Source organism: Styela clava, chromosome 9 (genome assembly GCF_964204865.1).
Source record: "Styela clava chromosome 9, kaStyClav1.hap1.2, whole genome shotgun sequence".
Classification (NCBI taxonomy): domain Eukaryota; kingdom Metazoa; phylum Chordata; class Ascidiacea; order Stolidobranchia; family Styelidae; genus Styela; species Styela clava.
The window spans coordinates 221,665-240,515 of record NC_135258.1 but is presented as its reverse complement, the minus strand read 5'-3'; the positions used below and the strand labels follow the sequence as shown (position 1 = coordinate 240,515).

The window sequence follows — 18,851 nt, the reverse complement described above, 5'->3', positions numbered from 1 at the left end:
TGTTATCCCTGAATTAGGTACAATTTTCATATTAATATCGGTAGGAAAAAATTTGATGAAAGGACTTGATCATATGGCGTAGCGCGACCCCTATTCAGTCTATGTCTGGATTTCAGCTGCACTCGGCCAGTGGTTACGTTAGCTACGCACTCCTTAATACGGCGAGGAGTCCAGCAATCTTATCGCACATAATTAGCGCATACCACACGGGATTCGAACTGTGGCTTTATAATCATATTTAAAGGCGAAATTGCTTTAAAGTGAAATGTTTGTATTGTTTTTGTTTGTTTGCAGGCCAACATCAAGTCCATGTATCTGGAAACAAAGAAGGGGGGCTCGGCGATGTGGCTCAACGGGCTAAGCGTTAGAAATACGCTCGCCACCGCACCTCTAATTACTCTACGTGGGTTCGCAGGTTCGAATCCCATGCAGGGATGGTTATGTGCGAGAGGGTTGCTGGACTCCTCGCCGTCGTTGGGTGGTTCACGTAACCGCTGGTCGGTTACGGCTTCCTCCACCACCAAGTCCATGCTTCCGAAAACAAACAATATAACTAATTCCATACCCGACTTGGAATGGTAACCGGACGGAGCCTAGATGTTAGCTATAAAATCTAAATATTTTTTTTTCAAGATTCTAAATATTATTCAGTGGTAAATAAATAAAGAGATGTGTATAATACTGTAATAGGTGAATGAATATTATTTCATTATTTAGAAGTATTGATGTAAGATTGATAAAACAGTATATAATTACGATAAAACTCATTCATATTGTATTCGTCCACCGGTACCATACAGCCATATGTACCTAAAATATTTGAATAACGAATTAAACATGTTTAAAACATGTGACGTTTTTATTAACGTTAAGTAGAAAGGACGACGTTGGTCCGATGATATTGTTGCCAAGGGGTTTTAAAATTATTAGGTTATTTAAGTCTATAAGTCAGTGGTTCTCAACCGGGGGTCCGCTATTAAATTAAGATTCAAGGAAATTATTTGCAGTTTAATATCGTTTTTTTGTAATACGCTCGAACATTTGCTGCCTATGACATTGTGACAATAGCCTACAAAAACTATTTTAATTTATCTCCCGTAGACCTATTGTGACAAATACAAGTTATGACAGCACAATGATAAATACGAGAACGCAGCTACAGTGATCACTTTCTCCGTTTTGGTGCGCCATTTTGCCGTCTTACCCATACGTATCGATAGAAGTATTACGTGTAATTGTTCCATTCGCCTCCCCTTACCTTTGTGAAAGTGGATTTTTTGCTCTCGTTCATATCAAATTCAAGGCTCGTCACCAACCAAACGTCGAAGACAATTACTGTTGTATTGTTCCATTTGCCTCCACTTGCGTTTGTGAAAGTGTATTTTCTGCTCTTGTTCATATCAAATCCAAGGCTCGTCACTAACTAAACGTTGAAGGCGATATGCTTCTATCGTTATCAAAAACACGACCACGTATTTCAAGACTTGCTTCTGATATGCAACAGCAGAAATCCCATGGAGCAGGGGTCGGGAACCTTTTTGGTCAAGAGAGCCATAAAATATACATATTTTCAATTGCATTTCTGTGCGAGCCATATAACATTTCTTCAATTAATCAGACCTGAAATGTTCACTCAAAAGTCAACACATACAATGTCAATAAGTGTGATTTCTGATGCTGCATGTAGGCGCTGCGGGCCTTGAACGGTTGCTCACATGCAGCCCAATGTGGAAATCTACGATACTCATCACCCTTTTTCGTTTAGGCATCTCCGTAGTGTTTTTAAAACTATAACGCTTTGTGATGTCACAATATATGTTCCAGAATCCCCTTGTTTGTCACAATGCCTGTCTAGTAAATATCTTACATAACATAGACATGTGCTGGGCGCGTGTTTTGAAACGTATTGGGAATTTCCTGCCAAATTCGTCTATAAAAGAGTTTGGGATCTCGTAACAATAGTAAGCTTAGTCTTAGAATATTAGATTTTTCTGGGAGCCATATGCCGTCACCAAAAGAGCCATATATGGCTCGCGAGCCATGGGTTCCCGACCCCTGCCATTGAGTGTATTCGATTTGACAAAATAAATGAAATTGTCCACTAGTTTGGTGTTATTTTTGACTTGGTTAAATCTGTATCGAACATTAGGTTGCTGTTTAAGCTATAAACTAAATTTCAAATAAAAAACTTTTGAGGGGTGTTGTTAGCTTCTTCGACATCTAATATATATTACTGTATTGTGGTTACTCTTCCTTAAATTCAATGACTTCATATCTAGATGTATTTTCTAGATGTTTTATTTTTCAATCTGGATGTTTTTCGAGGTCAATCTAGATGTTTTTAGTCAGGCAAAAGTGGCAGCCCTGCTGAAAGCAACAAAAGTGCCTCGCCAGACCCCGTCCGACACTTGAAGAGCACGACCTCCCAAGACAAAAAGGTTCGTTTTCCCGAACGTCGACTTCTTGTTTATATCTCTGGAAACGGCTAGTCGTCAACAACTGGGATTTGTATAGCGTAATATGAACATGAGCGAGGCCCATCCGCGGGAATTAAAGAAGTTTATGGATAAAAGATTGAATTTGAAGTTACATAGTGGACATTCTGTTGCGGGTGTTTTGCGAGGATTCGATCCTTTTATGAATCTAGTTGTGGATGATGGAACAGATCGAAGACGGGATCACTGCACCTGTTGGAATGGTGGTCGTTCGTGGAAATTCGATATTGGAAGCATTGGAACGGATACAATGATTTTCAATTGAACTAATCGAAAACGACAAAAAATTTCGATACCCTAATCCATGATTGTGCAATTTTTGTCACTGTGTTATTTTTGCAATGAAATTGAACTGCAGCATCATCATTTTACGTCAACGACTGTTTTTTATTCCATATTTTTGTAGGAAAAGCACTGTTGTGATACACATACCATAACCATGCATTCCATCCTATCAATTCTATAAATGTTCTTTTGATCGTATTTTTTTCAGTAACACGTTACAGCATACCGTTCGACTGGAGGTTATCATTTTTTATATCATTCTAAAAAACAGCCACCCAAGAATGCAATCAGCAAGCCCTCAAGCATCACCGGTACATTTTTGCAAATAAGAAGTTGAATGCCTATTACTAAGGAAGTGTAGACGGTTCTAATTGTACAAGTCTGCTGTAACGATTCTGTCTGGTGTAGGAAGTCTATGCGTGCAGCAAGACTATTGATTTGCATAAAACTGTCTCAAAGCGGTAAAATACCCTTACGAGAATGAATTGATCTTTGATCGACATTTTCGCAGAATATTGAACTGACTTCCGATTCATAGTAGATAAACTCGTTTAAAACTGTGGTTTCAACAAATAAAATTTTCATTTGCACAATGCTTGTGTCCTGTTTCGAATTCGAATTGAAGTTTCGAATGTGCAAACTGAAATAACTGCCTTTGCCAAAATACATTCTTTAAGAATGCCGAGATCCGCACTGGATTGAAATGTGTTACCATATTTTAGGGACCATAAAGGAACACTTAAATCTTGAAAAATGGTGCGCCTTATAAGCCGATGAGCCCAATGTATGTATCAGGTAGTATGTTTTATTGCCTAAGCAGGGGTCACCAACCCGTTGCCCGCGGGCACCAAGTCGCCCGCGGGGACCACATGAGTCGCTCGCAGGTCTGTTTTAAAATGCTTCAAATAACGGCGCTCAGCAGTAAGCTACATCTATTAAATTCATTCTTGATTCTCGTTTCAGCCTTATATGAGAAATAGAAATATATTATTTATTGTAGCGGTCAGCCTTTTTTCTATATGTGACATCGGTAATGTCACGTGCAATTCCAATCATGACATCACACACACTAGGTCAGCTGGGCCATGCGTGTCGTTCATTTCTAACCTTTTTTGATGGAACTTGGGCGTGTCAAGCGTTGTTGAGCAACGTTCAGCCTTGATGCGGGGCAGATGGGGCTTAAAATTGTAACACTGCCAAATGACTTTCACCCCAAAGCCAATCTGAGCCTGTCACACTTTAGGGCTCTAGTGGACACAGAAAGTGCCGTGGTGTATGAACAGCAGCTTCGATGGTCGCAAGCTTGTTCGGTTCAACCTATCTTTGTGAATAAGCCTTTTGTTATATAAACTTCATCAAGTACGTACACTAAACACACCTCATCGATGAACATCTGCAAGACCCACTCATATTTTGTGTCAAGTTGCAAACCAGATCATGCAATACCAGGTTTCCCATGTACTGAGAAGCAATACACCAGTTTTGTTCTTGATTGAAAATATGATATCCATGTCAAATGTGTTGGTAAAATATAACATTTGATAGCAAAACTACTATTGATAGTTTCATGGATAATTAACAATATCAGTGTCTCCTTGGCTAAATACCGTTAATATCAAATTGGCTTTTCCGAAGAGTGCCCTTAGCTTAGTCGGTACCCAGAAAGTAGCCCGCAGCTCCATAAAGGTTGGTGACCCCAGGGCCCTAATGCCTATAGTCAAAACCGGTACAGGTATTGCTTTAAAAACTATTGCGTCCTAAGCTATACGAATAAGAACGACAATTAAAGCAGTTTTTGGGCCCTCCCGTAGTATGTGAACCAAGATGGCAGACACCGGAACGTAGTATGTGTACCTGGTTAGGACATAATTTTATTCCAATTTTCCTTCTTTTAGTTCTATTAGGAGTTCGGGGACTAGCCAAGTGACTCCGTATTATTTGTACCTGAAATTATGGCCTAACCCTAACTTGGTACACATACTATGTTCCAGTGTCCGCCATCTTGGTTCACATACTACATGAGTATCATTTATTGTTAGTGCCTTATAATATAGTGCGCTGTATGGTCTGTGAAAAAATGATACTTTGATACCAGCGTACTTCACCCCCTTCTCGCCCACAACGGCTCAATCACTACAAGCCTTTTATGGTTATAGGTTGCAGATATTATTGATTTTCAAGTTATAATATGTATAAAATAAAACGCCAGAATAATGCTAGATCAAGAAAAAGTCACAAAAAAATATGGAAAAAATTGTAAACTAATAATAATAAGTCACATAAAAGACCACAATGTTTTGCAATTGATGAGGAGCCACGAAAGACTATCGTGTCAGGGACACCTATATGCTCACTTACAGCAGCGGATATAGAAGGAATTTGGTTTATAACATACTTACACCAACGAAAAATCATGAATGAAACACGGAAAGGTGAAGAGCCATATATATACATAGCAACGTATTTATATGAATTAATGTGTTCAGGTATTGTAGCACAATTTAGATTGACAAACCATTTTGAGATTTACGCTATTGTGTTGATATTAACAACATTTCTGATTTTCCTATATATTTATTGTTAGTATGTTGGACCTCATCCAATTTGCCGCCTTTGCAATTTCCGTGTTTGCTTTTGATTGAGAGCTTCATGAAATCGCAGGTTACCTATATTGGGCTCAAATCTCATGTCCCCATCTCACCCAGGGTGAAATTAATCGGTTATGCAATGCCAAACTGAAAGATTACACATCGAGCCAGTTTATAAATATCGCTCAATATCAGTGGTCGTTTATACGGGGACTTGTTCGATGCGGAAACGCGAAAGTGGTGAAGATTTATGTTAATTAAGTAGAAGGTTGTGAAACAGTAATGTAATGAAACATGTAATGATAAAAGTTCAAATCAAATAGTTACGTTGGAAACCTGAATTAAAAAATGCTAAACATGTGCACCAGGGTGATTTCTACACTCTTTTTATAAAGGATATACAGTTGATGCTTATATTTTTATCATGGATATAAACTTATAAGTTAATTTCAACCCCATAATCATAGACATAATAATGGACGATAAAGTAATTGATAATATCAAGAGAATCTTCTTGCTCCCCAGAACAAATCTCTTTATTGGTCCAATCTATATCATTCCAATAAATAATTCAGAGACAGCTCTCGTTGCTTTGTTTGCGTTGTTGTCTTTGTATTAATGCTCGGGTGAAGCATGTTGACTAAAAGATTTGGTAAAAGCTTGTGAGAGGGAAACCCAAATAAATTCGAAGTGAGCCTCAAAATAAATATTGATTTCATCAAGGCAAAGCATTTGTGAACATGAAGATAATCTAAAGATGCTGGATGTTTGTACTGATAAAGTGGATCTAGCGGAGCCATAAAATTAGTAAAAAGTAGAAAAAACATACATGCAGTGTCAATGCTTACTTTACAGCACAGATACGCGTCATAATAACATTAGAAAAAGAGAATGGATAAATTTCAATATGTGACTGGAGCCATCATTAGGATAAGAATTTGAATGGGAACTTGTGAGCAGGAGACTCAAATAAATTTTAAAAATAAAATAAATTGAAAACATTAGGGATAGTGGATAATCAGCTTTGATAAAGTGAATCCAGATATAGCAACTAAATTAATAAAAATGAAAAAAATACACAATCAGTAGTTAAAACCTAATATGTGGCGCAAATGCACATTATGAAAAAAGTAGGATAAGGGAATGGTATACCAGTAATACATTTTTCATAACAAACTTTATTGTTCATATACCAGATCTACAGTAATATATCAGGCAGAAGCTCAATTAACTACAGGAGATATTTCAATGAGAAGAAATTTGCTCTCAACTGCACTCTGGGCGTAATAAATTGGATAGGCAATACCAAAAAGGTAGGATTTTGGTGATTCTAAAAATAGTTGCTTTTTACTTGTAATTAGATGATAACTGTGGCTGCAAGTACAGGGCCTCGTTTCGTTGAATAGAAAAAATGAGCGCTATATAAAAAAATTTCAATCAATAAAATATGTAAATAAAAACATAAGTTCGCAACAGAAATGTGAGCATTAGAAAGTCAACACTTGGAAATTACACATTGTAATGGGGTACGGAAATCCAGAAAACCAACAATTATTACCACACGGAAGTGGCAGGTATGTTCAAAGACCTATTCAGAACATTGACAATGTTAAAATAATTCTATTGGAATAATATCGGTAAGTAAACTTAGAGGTTGAAGGTTGATCCAACTTATTATTTTGCTCATAGTCTAATTAATTGGGTAAATATCTCGAAGATGACTTATATTTTGGTAAAGCCTTTTTCGGAGTCAACAAAAATTCAGATCAATCGCCTAATTGCATATTTACTTATTATATAGAAATGTACTGTAGAAATCACAAAGTCCTGATAAGGCCGAATCATCTGATCTATAGCACAGCTGTGGAACAGTGGTTTGGCACTAGCAAGACAAAATGATCTTTAAAGTGTAGCAAGTTAATAATAGTGGCAAACCTAATAGGTATTAGATATTATTACCAAAATACATATATTAATATAAACTCTCAGATTTAAATTTGGTAGGCCGTATGTATAAATCAGGGGTGGCCAACACGACGATCGCCACATCTCTAGTAGTCGATCGAGTCAGTGTGGTCAATGCAATTAATAACATTACGTAACTAATGCAAATTTCATCGCTGCCAAGGTTTTAAAAAAAACTTGTCGAATATCGTGTGCCTTGACTGACAAATGATCCTACAATAACTTCTACAGCACTCCAAGAGTGATAAATTTTATTCGCAGCGGTAGAAGTTATGGGGTCGACCGTTTGATATTTGGAAGAATGAAAAAGTCGCTAACAATGTGTGCGTTTTGTTAAAATCGCCGATTGTTATCGTCAGCGTGACGTGTTATTTAATCCGTAAACACTTTTACGTGGGCGTTTATTCCCCAAAACTACCCTCACATATTTTTTTCAGCATATCAGTCTTGTGCCAAGAGGACGATGGTCATTAATTTTTTTTTTTTTGCACGGAACTGTGAAACCAGTGAGAACGATGAGTTATTCTTATTATATAAACAACATCGACGAGATGCTAAAAATTATGAAAAGAGTTAGTTTGGATTTAGGAGGCCCATGACAGAATAAAAATACTATTTTAGAGATTGTGAACTTAAACATTTTGTGTGCCTACGGCACATATTTCGATTGCTTGGTTGGATTTCGAAACCATACAGTCACTATAAATTGAGCGCAATGTACCTCTTGATCAATTCTAAAATTACCGACGGGCATAATTGTAAAGTATATTCAATCAATATTTGATTGTACTAAAATAAATTTTACTTCACAGAATTTTGTCGCAGACGATGAGATTTTTCCAACGGTAATGAGCTGTCTTTGCAGCACAGCGCAAGTGTGAGACGAGCATTAACTAGCACGCGGCAAATGTTTCAGAGGCTGTAGCATCAGCAATTCTAAATTTAAACCCTTCATTTTAAAAATCCTGGCTGCGCCCCTGATTATGACTAAAAATTAGGCAGACCTTAGATATGAATTGTGTGATTTGAATAAATAAACGATGAAACATTTACTCCGGGTACAAATACATAATCCAATTAAGAAATTGAATTGAACAAATTGAATAAAGAATACAAATTTTTGTCGCGATCTCTTTGAGAATGTGCCCACAGAGCCAAGCTTATTGGCAGCGGTAAAGTTTTTTGTATGCGTGTGTGCAGTTATCTGCATATTCAGAACTCGTTTGTTTTGTGTATGACTTTATGACTGATCAGTCGATCGTTATTTTAAAGATTTTAGTCGATCGCAGTCGAAAGCAGGTTCACCACCCCTGGTATAAATGACTGCTTGCTTGGGGCATGTGTGGAGTGAAAACAAAGAGTACCGTAAAAACATTTTCTGATGTTTGCAAATGTTAAATTTTTGGCATTTGATATGAAGGAACTATTTTTTGTTTATAAAAATCGAACCAGTTAAAGCAGAATGAGATTCATGCTTGAATAACATATTTCCGGCATGTTTGTGGATTCTATTTGACAATCAACTCGACCGGAGTGATCAATTTTCTGAGTCTTTTCAACTGATCATAGTTGAAGCATAAACGTCCTATCTTCAATGTTTCCACCTGACATTGATGAACAATTTCACTAATTGTAGATAATACTTCATCTGCATGGCTTGGAAGCGTATCCAGAATCAATAATTTTATCTAAAAATATGAAGTTTATTAGTTTAAAATCATAAACAGCAATGTAAAGTTGACAAAACTTTCCGGGATGTTAGAATCTTCACATATTACAGAAGTCTCAGGTCATCAATATCCGAGTTGAGTTCACTAGTTTGAAGTAACAAGCCCAAATCATCTTGATTCCCCATGAATTTACTTAGGTACGTTTCAACTGTGAATTATAAATTTTGGTTTAAATTATGGCCTAACCTGGGGCCCCATCCGCCAAATTTCGTAAAAAGCCGCGTTTACGAGCACGTAACATTGTCTCTCAAAACCGCAGTTACGAAATATCGTTAAGTGCGATTCAAGAAACATCTCGTAAAAACTTTACGCACGGTAGTCATTGAAAAAAAACCACTGTGTGATCACTCAACCGTATCGCTCACTGCTAGCCGCCCGGCACGGATAAGCCCATTTTGCAATGACCTCCGTTTTACTGTCATTTAAAGTTTGGGGAATATAGAAGTAATCTATGGATGAATAAAATGAATTTTGAGATACATATTGGTAAACTACTTCTGTAACAGACAACAAAATAGATGAATATGTAATCCCTTATTTGATGTTGGTACGCTGTTAGTTGGCATATATAGGTTTTTTGATACCTATTTTTGTATGCAAACACCACAGTATTTGTTGGGGTGCATGTCGCACATACTTGTCTTAGGCCAGTGAGGTATTGAACATGTATCCCGTCTTAGTTATATCGTTTCATTATTATGTAGATACTGTTACAAATAAACACACATACATTTTAACCTGAATTCATGCTAAAAACAGGTCGAACTACTGTTAACGTGTAAAATTTCCCCTCGTTAGTTTGCGAGCAGTCCGGCGCGTTAAAGAACTTTGGTGAATACCAATTCTCGGTAAAATGAGAGAAGTACGAGACGTCTGTTCTGGCGCGCAAAAAATTCATCGAGGGATGATTTTTGTCACGGCGGTTTTGAGTTTAGATGGACGCAACGATTCATTGCTCATTACATAGACTGTCATAGAGCAATGCAAGCATATTCTCTGTCATTTCAATTTACTTTGGTAAAGCTCAAGCCAACGTGACTGTAGTTCCATTTTCGTATTTTGGGCTTTAGAAATCTACAAATGGGCTTTCGCGTCTATGATACATTAGCGAGGGCTATCTCGCAGTTGACAGTCGAAACTGTCCGTCTGCAGGTTAGACGGCCTACCAGCAAACTAGTTTGATTGGTAGATTCCAAATTTTATTATGATCAAACAATTCATGCACAAGAAAGTGAATAACCCTGTGACCTAGGTCAGTGGTCGGCAAACTTCATGTACTCGCGGGCCGCATATAAACATTTCCGGTAGCGTGCGAGCCGATTCATTTCTGCCTGCGAACAATTGCCACATTAAACTTGAAATTATATACACCCGCTATTGCTGTGTTACAATGAGAAGTTTATTTTGCTTTTTTCAATATATATATACATATATATTATCAAACAATACATCGTTTTTATTTACTTGCTGTTTTTTCCGTGTCATACACAAAGCGTTGAAATCAAATAATAACCTTGTTGCCCCGCAGTACGTTGCCAAATGACAATCTGACAAGCGAGTACGAAGTTTATTGCGAGTGTAATACATTTCATTTAAATCTGCTCACAGCTATATGTGCAATATGTGGCATGTACATTACACGATTTTTACTGTCGCGCAGAGCAGTGGCGCAACCTGGGGTTTCTGAGTCAAATTTCGTATTTGCTGTGACACGTTCTGTGATGACGTTTAACATTGAATCCCTTAATAACTGCGATGCTGACTTGGCATATCAAGCAAACCGGTTTTGGAATGCGCAAAAAAGAAAAATATTTTCCGTCCAAGTACTTTGGAATGTTCGAACCTCACCGCGAACTTCCCTTCGTTCCAGATGGGGAAGAAATTCTCGTTTTTATATTTTAAAAATAAACCTATTTTAAAGTTACAACCAACAGCAAGTAAACAACATATAACTCAGAACTGACACTGCAGAAAATTGCCGTACAGCTACATTCGTTACCGCACAAATCTATGTGAAAACAACAAAAAATTTATAATCAATTTCTGTATTATGCATTTAAAGTCGGGACGGTCGAGGGCCACAGAAAATTAGTTCGCGGGCCGCATGTGGCCCGGGCCGCAGTTTGCCGACCCTTGACCTAGGTGATAAAAACTGCAGTGAACGACTGAACGGGGACTTTTATTTTAAAAGGAATGTGGGCAAACGAAGTCGCTTTATGACCAATTATTAGCCCCCGTCCCCCGGTTGAGAACCACTGCTTTATAACATTTTCCGTTGAATCCTAATTTTGTCTAGTAAAAATCATCAGTTAACCAAGAGCCACTTTTCATCCAAGTCCCATTTCGTTTTACTTTACAGAGATGGCCATAACTGGATACTGGAAATATATTGAATACATTCCGACATCCCACAACACATAAACATTATTTACTTTCCCATAATTAGAGCACATGAGAATTAAGCTTTAATAATATTATCATAGTAAAGCAGTTATTAATACAAATGGCATGTGTGATAGGATTAGTAGTTATAATGAAAATTACTGTATTTGTATTTATGAATTGTGGCATATCTCGGCAAGCACAGAAAAAAGAACAACTAGGCACTCAGTTAAATGTTTTAAATTCTACATTAGAATATAAGTTTGTAACAACAATATAGAATATAAGTTTGATTTTCGTCTGTGTGAGATAGTCCGATTGCTAACACTGTCATTCAATTAGATGCAATGGCATTGAAAGTAATGAAAACATAATAGAGAAACAAAATCTTATAGCATTAACTAGAAAGACCGGATCTGTATGGCACTAAATTAAACGAGATACAGTCTCATACAGAAGTACCGGTACTGAGTGTTGAAGTGGTAATCACTCATATAGATGCACTGCACTGTACATCCATGTATATGTGGTTCCTTAAAACAATATTTTGTGCTAGACGACAGTATGAACATCGAGTTAAATTCAGTTGCTCTTGAACATGAATAAATACGTCATTGTTCTGGACAATGTTGTGCTAGACGACAGTATGAACATCGAGTTAAATTCAGTTGCTCTTGAACATGAATAAATACGTCATTGTTCTGGACAATGTTTCAATTTAAGAGTTCAAAAATGAACTTCGCCGAAATAAATGAATAATGGACAAATATACAAAAATGAAATTCAGTCATATAAGGAGAGAGCAAAAAGAAATTGAGAAAATTCGTGATACAATAATTACATTATATGTCAATTATCACAAGTATACAATATTAACGGTACTGGGTCTTCAGAAATAGTTAACCTTATTTATTTCCTTTTTATGCGAGAGTATGAAAACAGCAACACAACCACTTTAAGACAGATTGTTTCATGGAAGCAAGTCGAAAAAAATATCCTGTTGATAGGACATGTTTCATTTGCTTTTGAACATATAAATAACATGTATCATTGCTCAGGGCATTGTTTCAATTACAGAAATCGAATATCAACTTATTTACTGATTTAAGGCCAACAATAAATAAAGGCCAATTCGCATTTCAGCACGGAGAGTTTTCAACATAATACCACCCTTATATTTGAGTGAAGTTTTAGTGTACGTCTGGCGGGGCACATGGAGTGATGATGCAGATCTGATCTAGTGGTATAATTGTGAACACTGCTTTGCTTGACAACGTAGTTATTGAATGCATTTGGAAGGCAACAATTGTGGAATTGGTGCATCAATTTACAAATTTCTAGATGATAAATATTGGTATACTTCAAAAGACCAGTTTCATGATACGTGATATTCATGTCAATTTGAGCGGTAGGCCTATAGAGAATTTTAACAGCCCTGTTCTGTAAAACTTTAATAGGATTTAATTTAGACCAAAAGACCAGTCTCATGATACGTGATATTCATGTCAATTTGAGCGGTAGGCCTATAGAGAATTTTAACAGCCCTGTTCTGTAAAACTTTAATAGGATTTAATTTAGACTTGGAGGCTGATCCCCATGCAACAACTGCATATTGGATATATGTTTGAAAGAGAGAATAATAGACTATCTTCAGCTTGTTTCTGTCTGTGTAAAGTTGGAGTTTGCTCATGATGCCTACCGAATGTGAAAGTATTTTTCGCACTTCATATGTCCCACTGTAGATGACAATCTATGTTCAAACCTAGATATTTATATGAAGATACAGACTTGAGCTTGATTCTATTGAGTTTGATGTCTGAAGGAGTTTTGTTGTATTTGCAATTACTCTTTACGTAGACTACTTAGACTTATGATGATCCTGTTACATAGTATCCAATTACATGTTTGACATGTTTTTGGAGATTCAATGAAGATTTAGAACTACTGGAAAACCAGTGTCATCCGCAAATAATTTAATCATCAAATCAGAGCAATGTGAGATATCTTTTATAAAAAGTAAGATCCTTGGATTACTCTTACTTAGTGAACTTCGACAAATTGGAGTCTGCCCTGCAGATAGTCTTTGGTGAGGGCATGCGCGCAACCACAAATTACATAATGACTAAGTTTGCGAAAGAGTATGCAGTAATCAGTAATTTATTTTTTCCTCATGCTGAAAAATATAAATTCTACATACACAATTTAAAATATAAACACAATTTAAAAGAAATATAGCTATCTTGCTCTATGAATAACGGTATCAAAGGCTATTTTCAGGTCTAATAAGGCAAAGCAGACATGCTCTTCCTTCTCGAATTAATCATAGATATATTCTGTGAGGTCAAGACAATAGCCAGACATGATAAAATGGAGATAGGTCGATAATTTGATGGTTTTTTTTTATCACCTAATTTGTATAATGGAATTCAAGTCGGCGCTGTTTTAAATGTTTCTTGTCGGCTGGTATGCTTTCATTTTTGTTCATAAATTAAACCCTACTATCATCAAAGACACTGGTCTGGAATAACAATAAAATTCACGATAGATACTACATAATATTCAAGCGCTATTTTATGCACTGTAAATTGCAAGGAATGCTATGATTCATGCTTATACTTAGTTATATTCAAAACTCTTCTGGTTTTATTGCTGTGGCTTCACAGGCTATGATAAAATATATAATAATGATTGTGAAATATTCCAGCCGGGATATTTTCGGCGAGAGTCAAATTCAATATTTCTATAAACACTAAAATGATTTGAGCATTACTTGGTATTGGACTGTTTAACAGATTCTCAACAGATGTTAAACTTTAAATCCTGTGTCAAGTCATAAGTCAATCCTAGTTATTGTAGAGTTAGAGTTCATAAACAACAATGGGTGTATATATTGGCCAATGTTTTTTTTAAATCGAACTGGAATTCAGTTATACAACATTATTTGGGCATCGGCACGGACTTTTCCTAGCTAATGAAGTTTTGATTATTTAAATGCAACACTAATCAACATTGTAAATGTAAATCATATTATTTATATCGAAGGCTTGCACATAATTATCTTCTGACTGTCAAATCAAAAATTACTTGATACGAAACACTTCTAGTTTTTTAAAAAGGTGACTCAAGCCAATAACTGGAATCTCTCCAATACTGGTTTTGAATTTTACAATGTGTAATCACTGACTATGTAGAGCCTTGTTCTGAGCAAAGAATAAACAATTCTTTCCTATGAAAAGCATATTTCAGGAATAGGGATGGATACATCATCTCATAATTGGTTTTTGTGCCAATTCTATTGAGACTCCACTCAGGAATCAAGTGTGGAGGATTATTCACTGCAATATACAACAAGAACTTTTAGATTTGGGACCCCAAGAGGAAATTTCTCTCCTTATAATAAATACTGGAAAATAGTGCGCGCTTAAAACCTAGGTATTTACAGCAGGTACTATCAAAAATTTCAGACAAAATTTGGCGACCCGATATAAAGGGAACCCCATCAGGAAGACCACCTAGTGTGCCAAGAGACCCTCAATCATCGCCTACGATTTGTGCTTATCTATATTTATTAGCCAGTCATAGACAGGTTTTCGGAAGACTGAAAAAGTCGCTTATAGTGGTTATAGTCGTCAGTGTGACATAGTTTTCAGGCTGTGAACATCAGTATTATGCAAGTAAGCTATAATTCTTGTGACATCAGGACGACGATAATTAGTTTTTTCCCGCGTGGAACAGTATGACCAATGAGAAAAAAACTTTCGACTGAAAAGAAATCGGAAGTAAATACTAGAACTGAAAATCGTAATAATAAAATACTAAAAATAAAACAAAAAAATTTGGTTTGAAAGTCCTGTGACATATTATTAAACCTTATTTTAGACACTGTATCAGGCCAAAATTTCGTACAGCACACATTAGGCTCAGTTGGAGATTGCGCCATAGTCACTGAAGTTAAAACGATCATTTGTGCATATAATATACCCTTTTAGATTATTGTCTGGATTGACTTTCCCCCCAGATATATAAGATAATCAATATAAGATACGTTCGATCAAATTTTTAAGACACCAAAACTCTATAGGGTTACTTGCTGTCATATTTTGGAGTAATAATGCTTTTATTTTGCTGGGAGTAAAAAAAAAACGCGAGTTGAGTTGAACACAATTCATTTACCATAATACGGCATGACATTTGAATGCTCGTAGCAGCCATGGACTTCCATAGTAAACTGTGGAATACAAAAATAGATAAGAAACAGCATTAAATTATTATTATTGTGAGAGCGCCGAAAGTACCAAAGTACACCCGCTGAGAATTTATTGGATGCAGGGTCAGTGTGATGTCACTAAAGTGCATATATAACACAAGCGAAGCAATGCTCAGACAATGAACGTCATCTTGTGCCTATTTTTCTCGGTTATCTAACCTCGCACGAGAAGTTATGAGAAGTTTGCACACAATTATTAAGGCATACCTATTATTTTCACTAATATTTTAAGTAGGAAAATTTAAAAAGTAGCGTTTTGAAGGAGAGTCTTAGCCAACCATGGGACCCTTAGGAAATACACATAGTATGCCAAGACACCCTCAATCATCGCTTTTGATTTTTTCAATATATATTAGCCAGTAATAGGAGGATAAGGAAGACTGAAAAGTCACTAGAAGCGGTTTCTATTTTCACAGTACTGTTTTTGTTTAAATTGTCAATTGTTTTAGTCAAAGATGTACCGTAGTTATTTATAAGAATATAAGTCTCAGAATTTCAATTCGAAGCAATTTTTAAAAAATAATTGTAATTCAGATTAAAAAAACTTGATTGAAACAATACTTCTCCGCGTCGCAAGATTCACGTCATGGTATCCAGCATTAAAATCGATTAATTGTTAAAAAATCACCTTATCAACTATTCTACTGTGTCACAAGTTTAGTTTATTGTGGTTGCAATCAAGCTCCGGCTGTTGAGGTCGCTTCATACAGCCATTGCTGGCATTAGTAATGGAGTACGGTAGTTTGTTTTTCTATTTCAAACGTAGATTTCATAAACTGATAGATGAATAACAATAATAGGAAGTTGAAACCCAACATTAGAAAACAGGGGAGGCGACCGACGTCTGTTAAACCCCACTGCAGGAGTGGGCAACATACGGCCCGCAGGACACGTCCTGCCCGCGACGATATTTTGACCGGCCCGCCGACTGTATCCAACCACACTCTATAATGTGGTCCGACGCATCATTCCTGAAAGTTGCCAATCGTTCTAAGCTCACCGCACTGTCAGTGCGAGCTGGAGAAATAAACAATTGTCTTAGTAACAAACAATGGACCTTTCCCCGACTTCTGACCCCCGAAAAAGTCTTCTTATACTTTACCATTGCAAAATTGTCGGGGCTTATTTTAAGAGTGGTTTCGCGAGTTGGCACTTGTAAAATGGGGTATGTGTTCCAAACCATCAATATGATTCATCGCATACAACAATATGTTTTTTAGTACCGGTAAAGAATTTTGGCCTAGTCCAGTGTTTCCCAAACTAGGGTCCGCGGACCTTTTGGGGTCCGTGAAGCACTTTCGAAGGGTCCGCGAAACAAATCCGTAATATGGCTAACAGCTTGATAATACCAAAATTAAGTGCCCAAATTTGCAAATACACATTCGTCGCCATTTGCTGCTTTGCAATCAACGCTGGAGACACTGATTCTTCACTTCAATCACGCTTCCCATTGTGATGTCACAGAGCTGTGTGCCTGTGATATCACAGAGAGAGTTCAATTCCTGCCACCACAGGTTTACTAACTGCAGAGCTGTAGCTGGTGGTGCCCTTTTGCATGTTTACCAAATATCGAAACAGAGTGGATGTCATACATGTTATAAGAGTTGAGTCTTATATTCTTTTGTTTGCTTCACTATACGGTGCATTGATTTTTGTTGTTATCTTTTAATGTTTTGTTTTAATGCACAAGGCGGGAATCATTAAAAAAATTGCAAGGGGTCCGTCATGGAATTTTTTTCAAAAAGTTTGGGAACCACTGGCCTAGTCTATCTCAGTTATTTCTACACGAATTTTTTATTACTGCAATTAAATTAAAACTCTTAGGAAGATAGAGTGATCTTTGAATTATCTGATTCATATTTAAATTTACGAAACACAACTGAAAACTAACAAAAAGAGTTCGAAAATGCGAAAACGAGATAATGTTTATGACCACGCCTGAAAATCTGTCTGAGTGAGAAAAGTGTCTGAGAGGATGCGAAAAGGGAGCATTGCTACGTCACTTTTTGCATCTTGCTTATTGGCCAATGTCACGAAGTAAACAAGGAAGTCGATGCTTAGAGAAAGGTCCATTGCGTTAGCACACTTGTTAAACAAAGGATAGGATAGGATTTACATATTTATCCCAGAGGAGAGGAAAGCCGATAAGAGGGCTTATCCATATGGCGAACCACGGCCTCTCGTCCGGTTACCATTCCAAGTCGGCTATGGGATTAGTTATATTGTTTGTTTTTCGGAAGCATGGACTTGGTGGTGGAGGAAGCCGTAACCGACCAGCGGTTACGTGAACCACCCAACAACGGCGAGGAGTCCAGCAATCCTCTCGCACATAACCATCCCTGCATGGGATTCAAACCTGCGAACCCACGCAGAGTAATTAGAGGTGCGGTGACGAGCGTATTCCTAACACTTAGCCCGTTGAGCCACACCGCCGCGCAATAAAAGGTTAAAGCAAAGATTGGATACTGAAGTATTTTTTGCGAGCTGGGGAAAGAAACAATTGCCTCAGTGCAGTGGTTGTAAAAGTGCGTAACTTCGAATTTTAAATGTAATTAAGTGAGAGTTACGAGCGCCAATAATATTTTATTTTTCATAAATTTTTATATTAGGTTTCATCCCAGTAGTTGACCCGCTAGTAAGAGAATCTGATTTTTGCCAGGCTGCAAGAAATTATGTTGGTTCGTTATTTTGTATTAGTGTAGCCGCTTGGTTGTCGAATATAAAAAGCAAAGTTGCTTTATTTGGCAATTGACCCTTAATTAGGTGTTCGGCAAGCATGGTATTGATTGCCAGGTGGGGTCTTGGCCGAGTAATTACACTTTAGGTTTCGATCAGTTGAAAAAACGCTTTGTTAATTGGCGCATGTGTCTAAATTTTACGGGTTGGCTACGTCTTTTGTTCACATCGTCTCTACATAAAAGTGAACATTTTTGTATTGCAGTATTACGTATTTAGACGTTTCATACATAATTTTGAAGCGTTCCGAGAAGTCAAACACAAAACCACAATGAGTTCTATCATAATAAAAGACACTTAAAAGATGTGATTCCGTACATGTTTTTCCCTATTTTACTTTCATGCTCTGTTTTACTTTCGAATTAATAATGGACCAATCTGTAATATGATAACATTGAACTGA

The 18,851-nt window shown here is 36.8% G+C and overlaps 1 protein-coding gene across 1 annotated transcript in view; it reads right to left on the bottom strand.

Annotated features, from left to right (window-relative positions):
• Nucleotides 1-4,877: 4,877 nt before the first annotated feature.
• The window catches only part of LOC120339593 (uncharacterized), a 69,074-nt gene continuing 55,100 nt past the window's right edge, over nt 4,878-18,851 (bottom strand). The window contains exon 18 of the mRNA XM_078116074.1: nt 4,878-9,021. Coding sequence (XP_077972200.1) covers nt 8,842-9,021 — 180 coding nt within the window. The 3' untranslated portion in view covers nt 4,878-8,841. The remainder of the gene's footprint in view (nt 9,022-18,851) is intronic.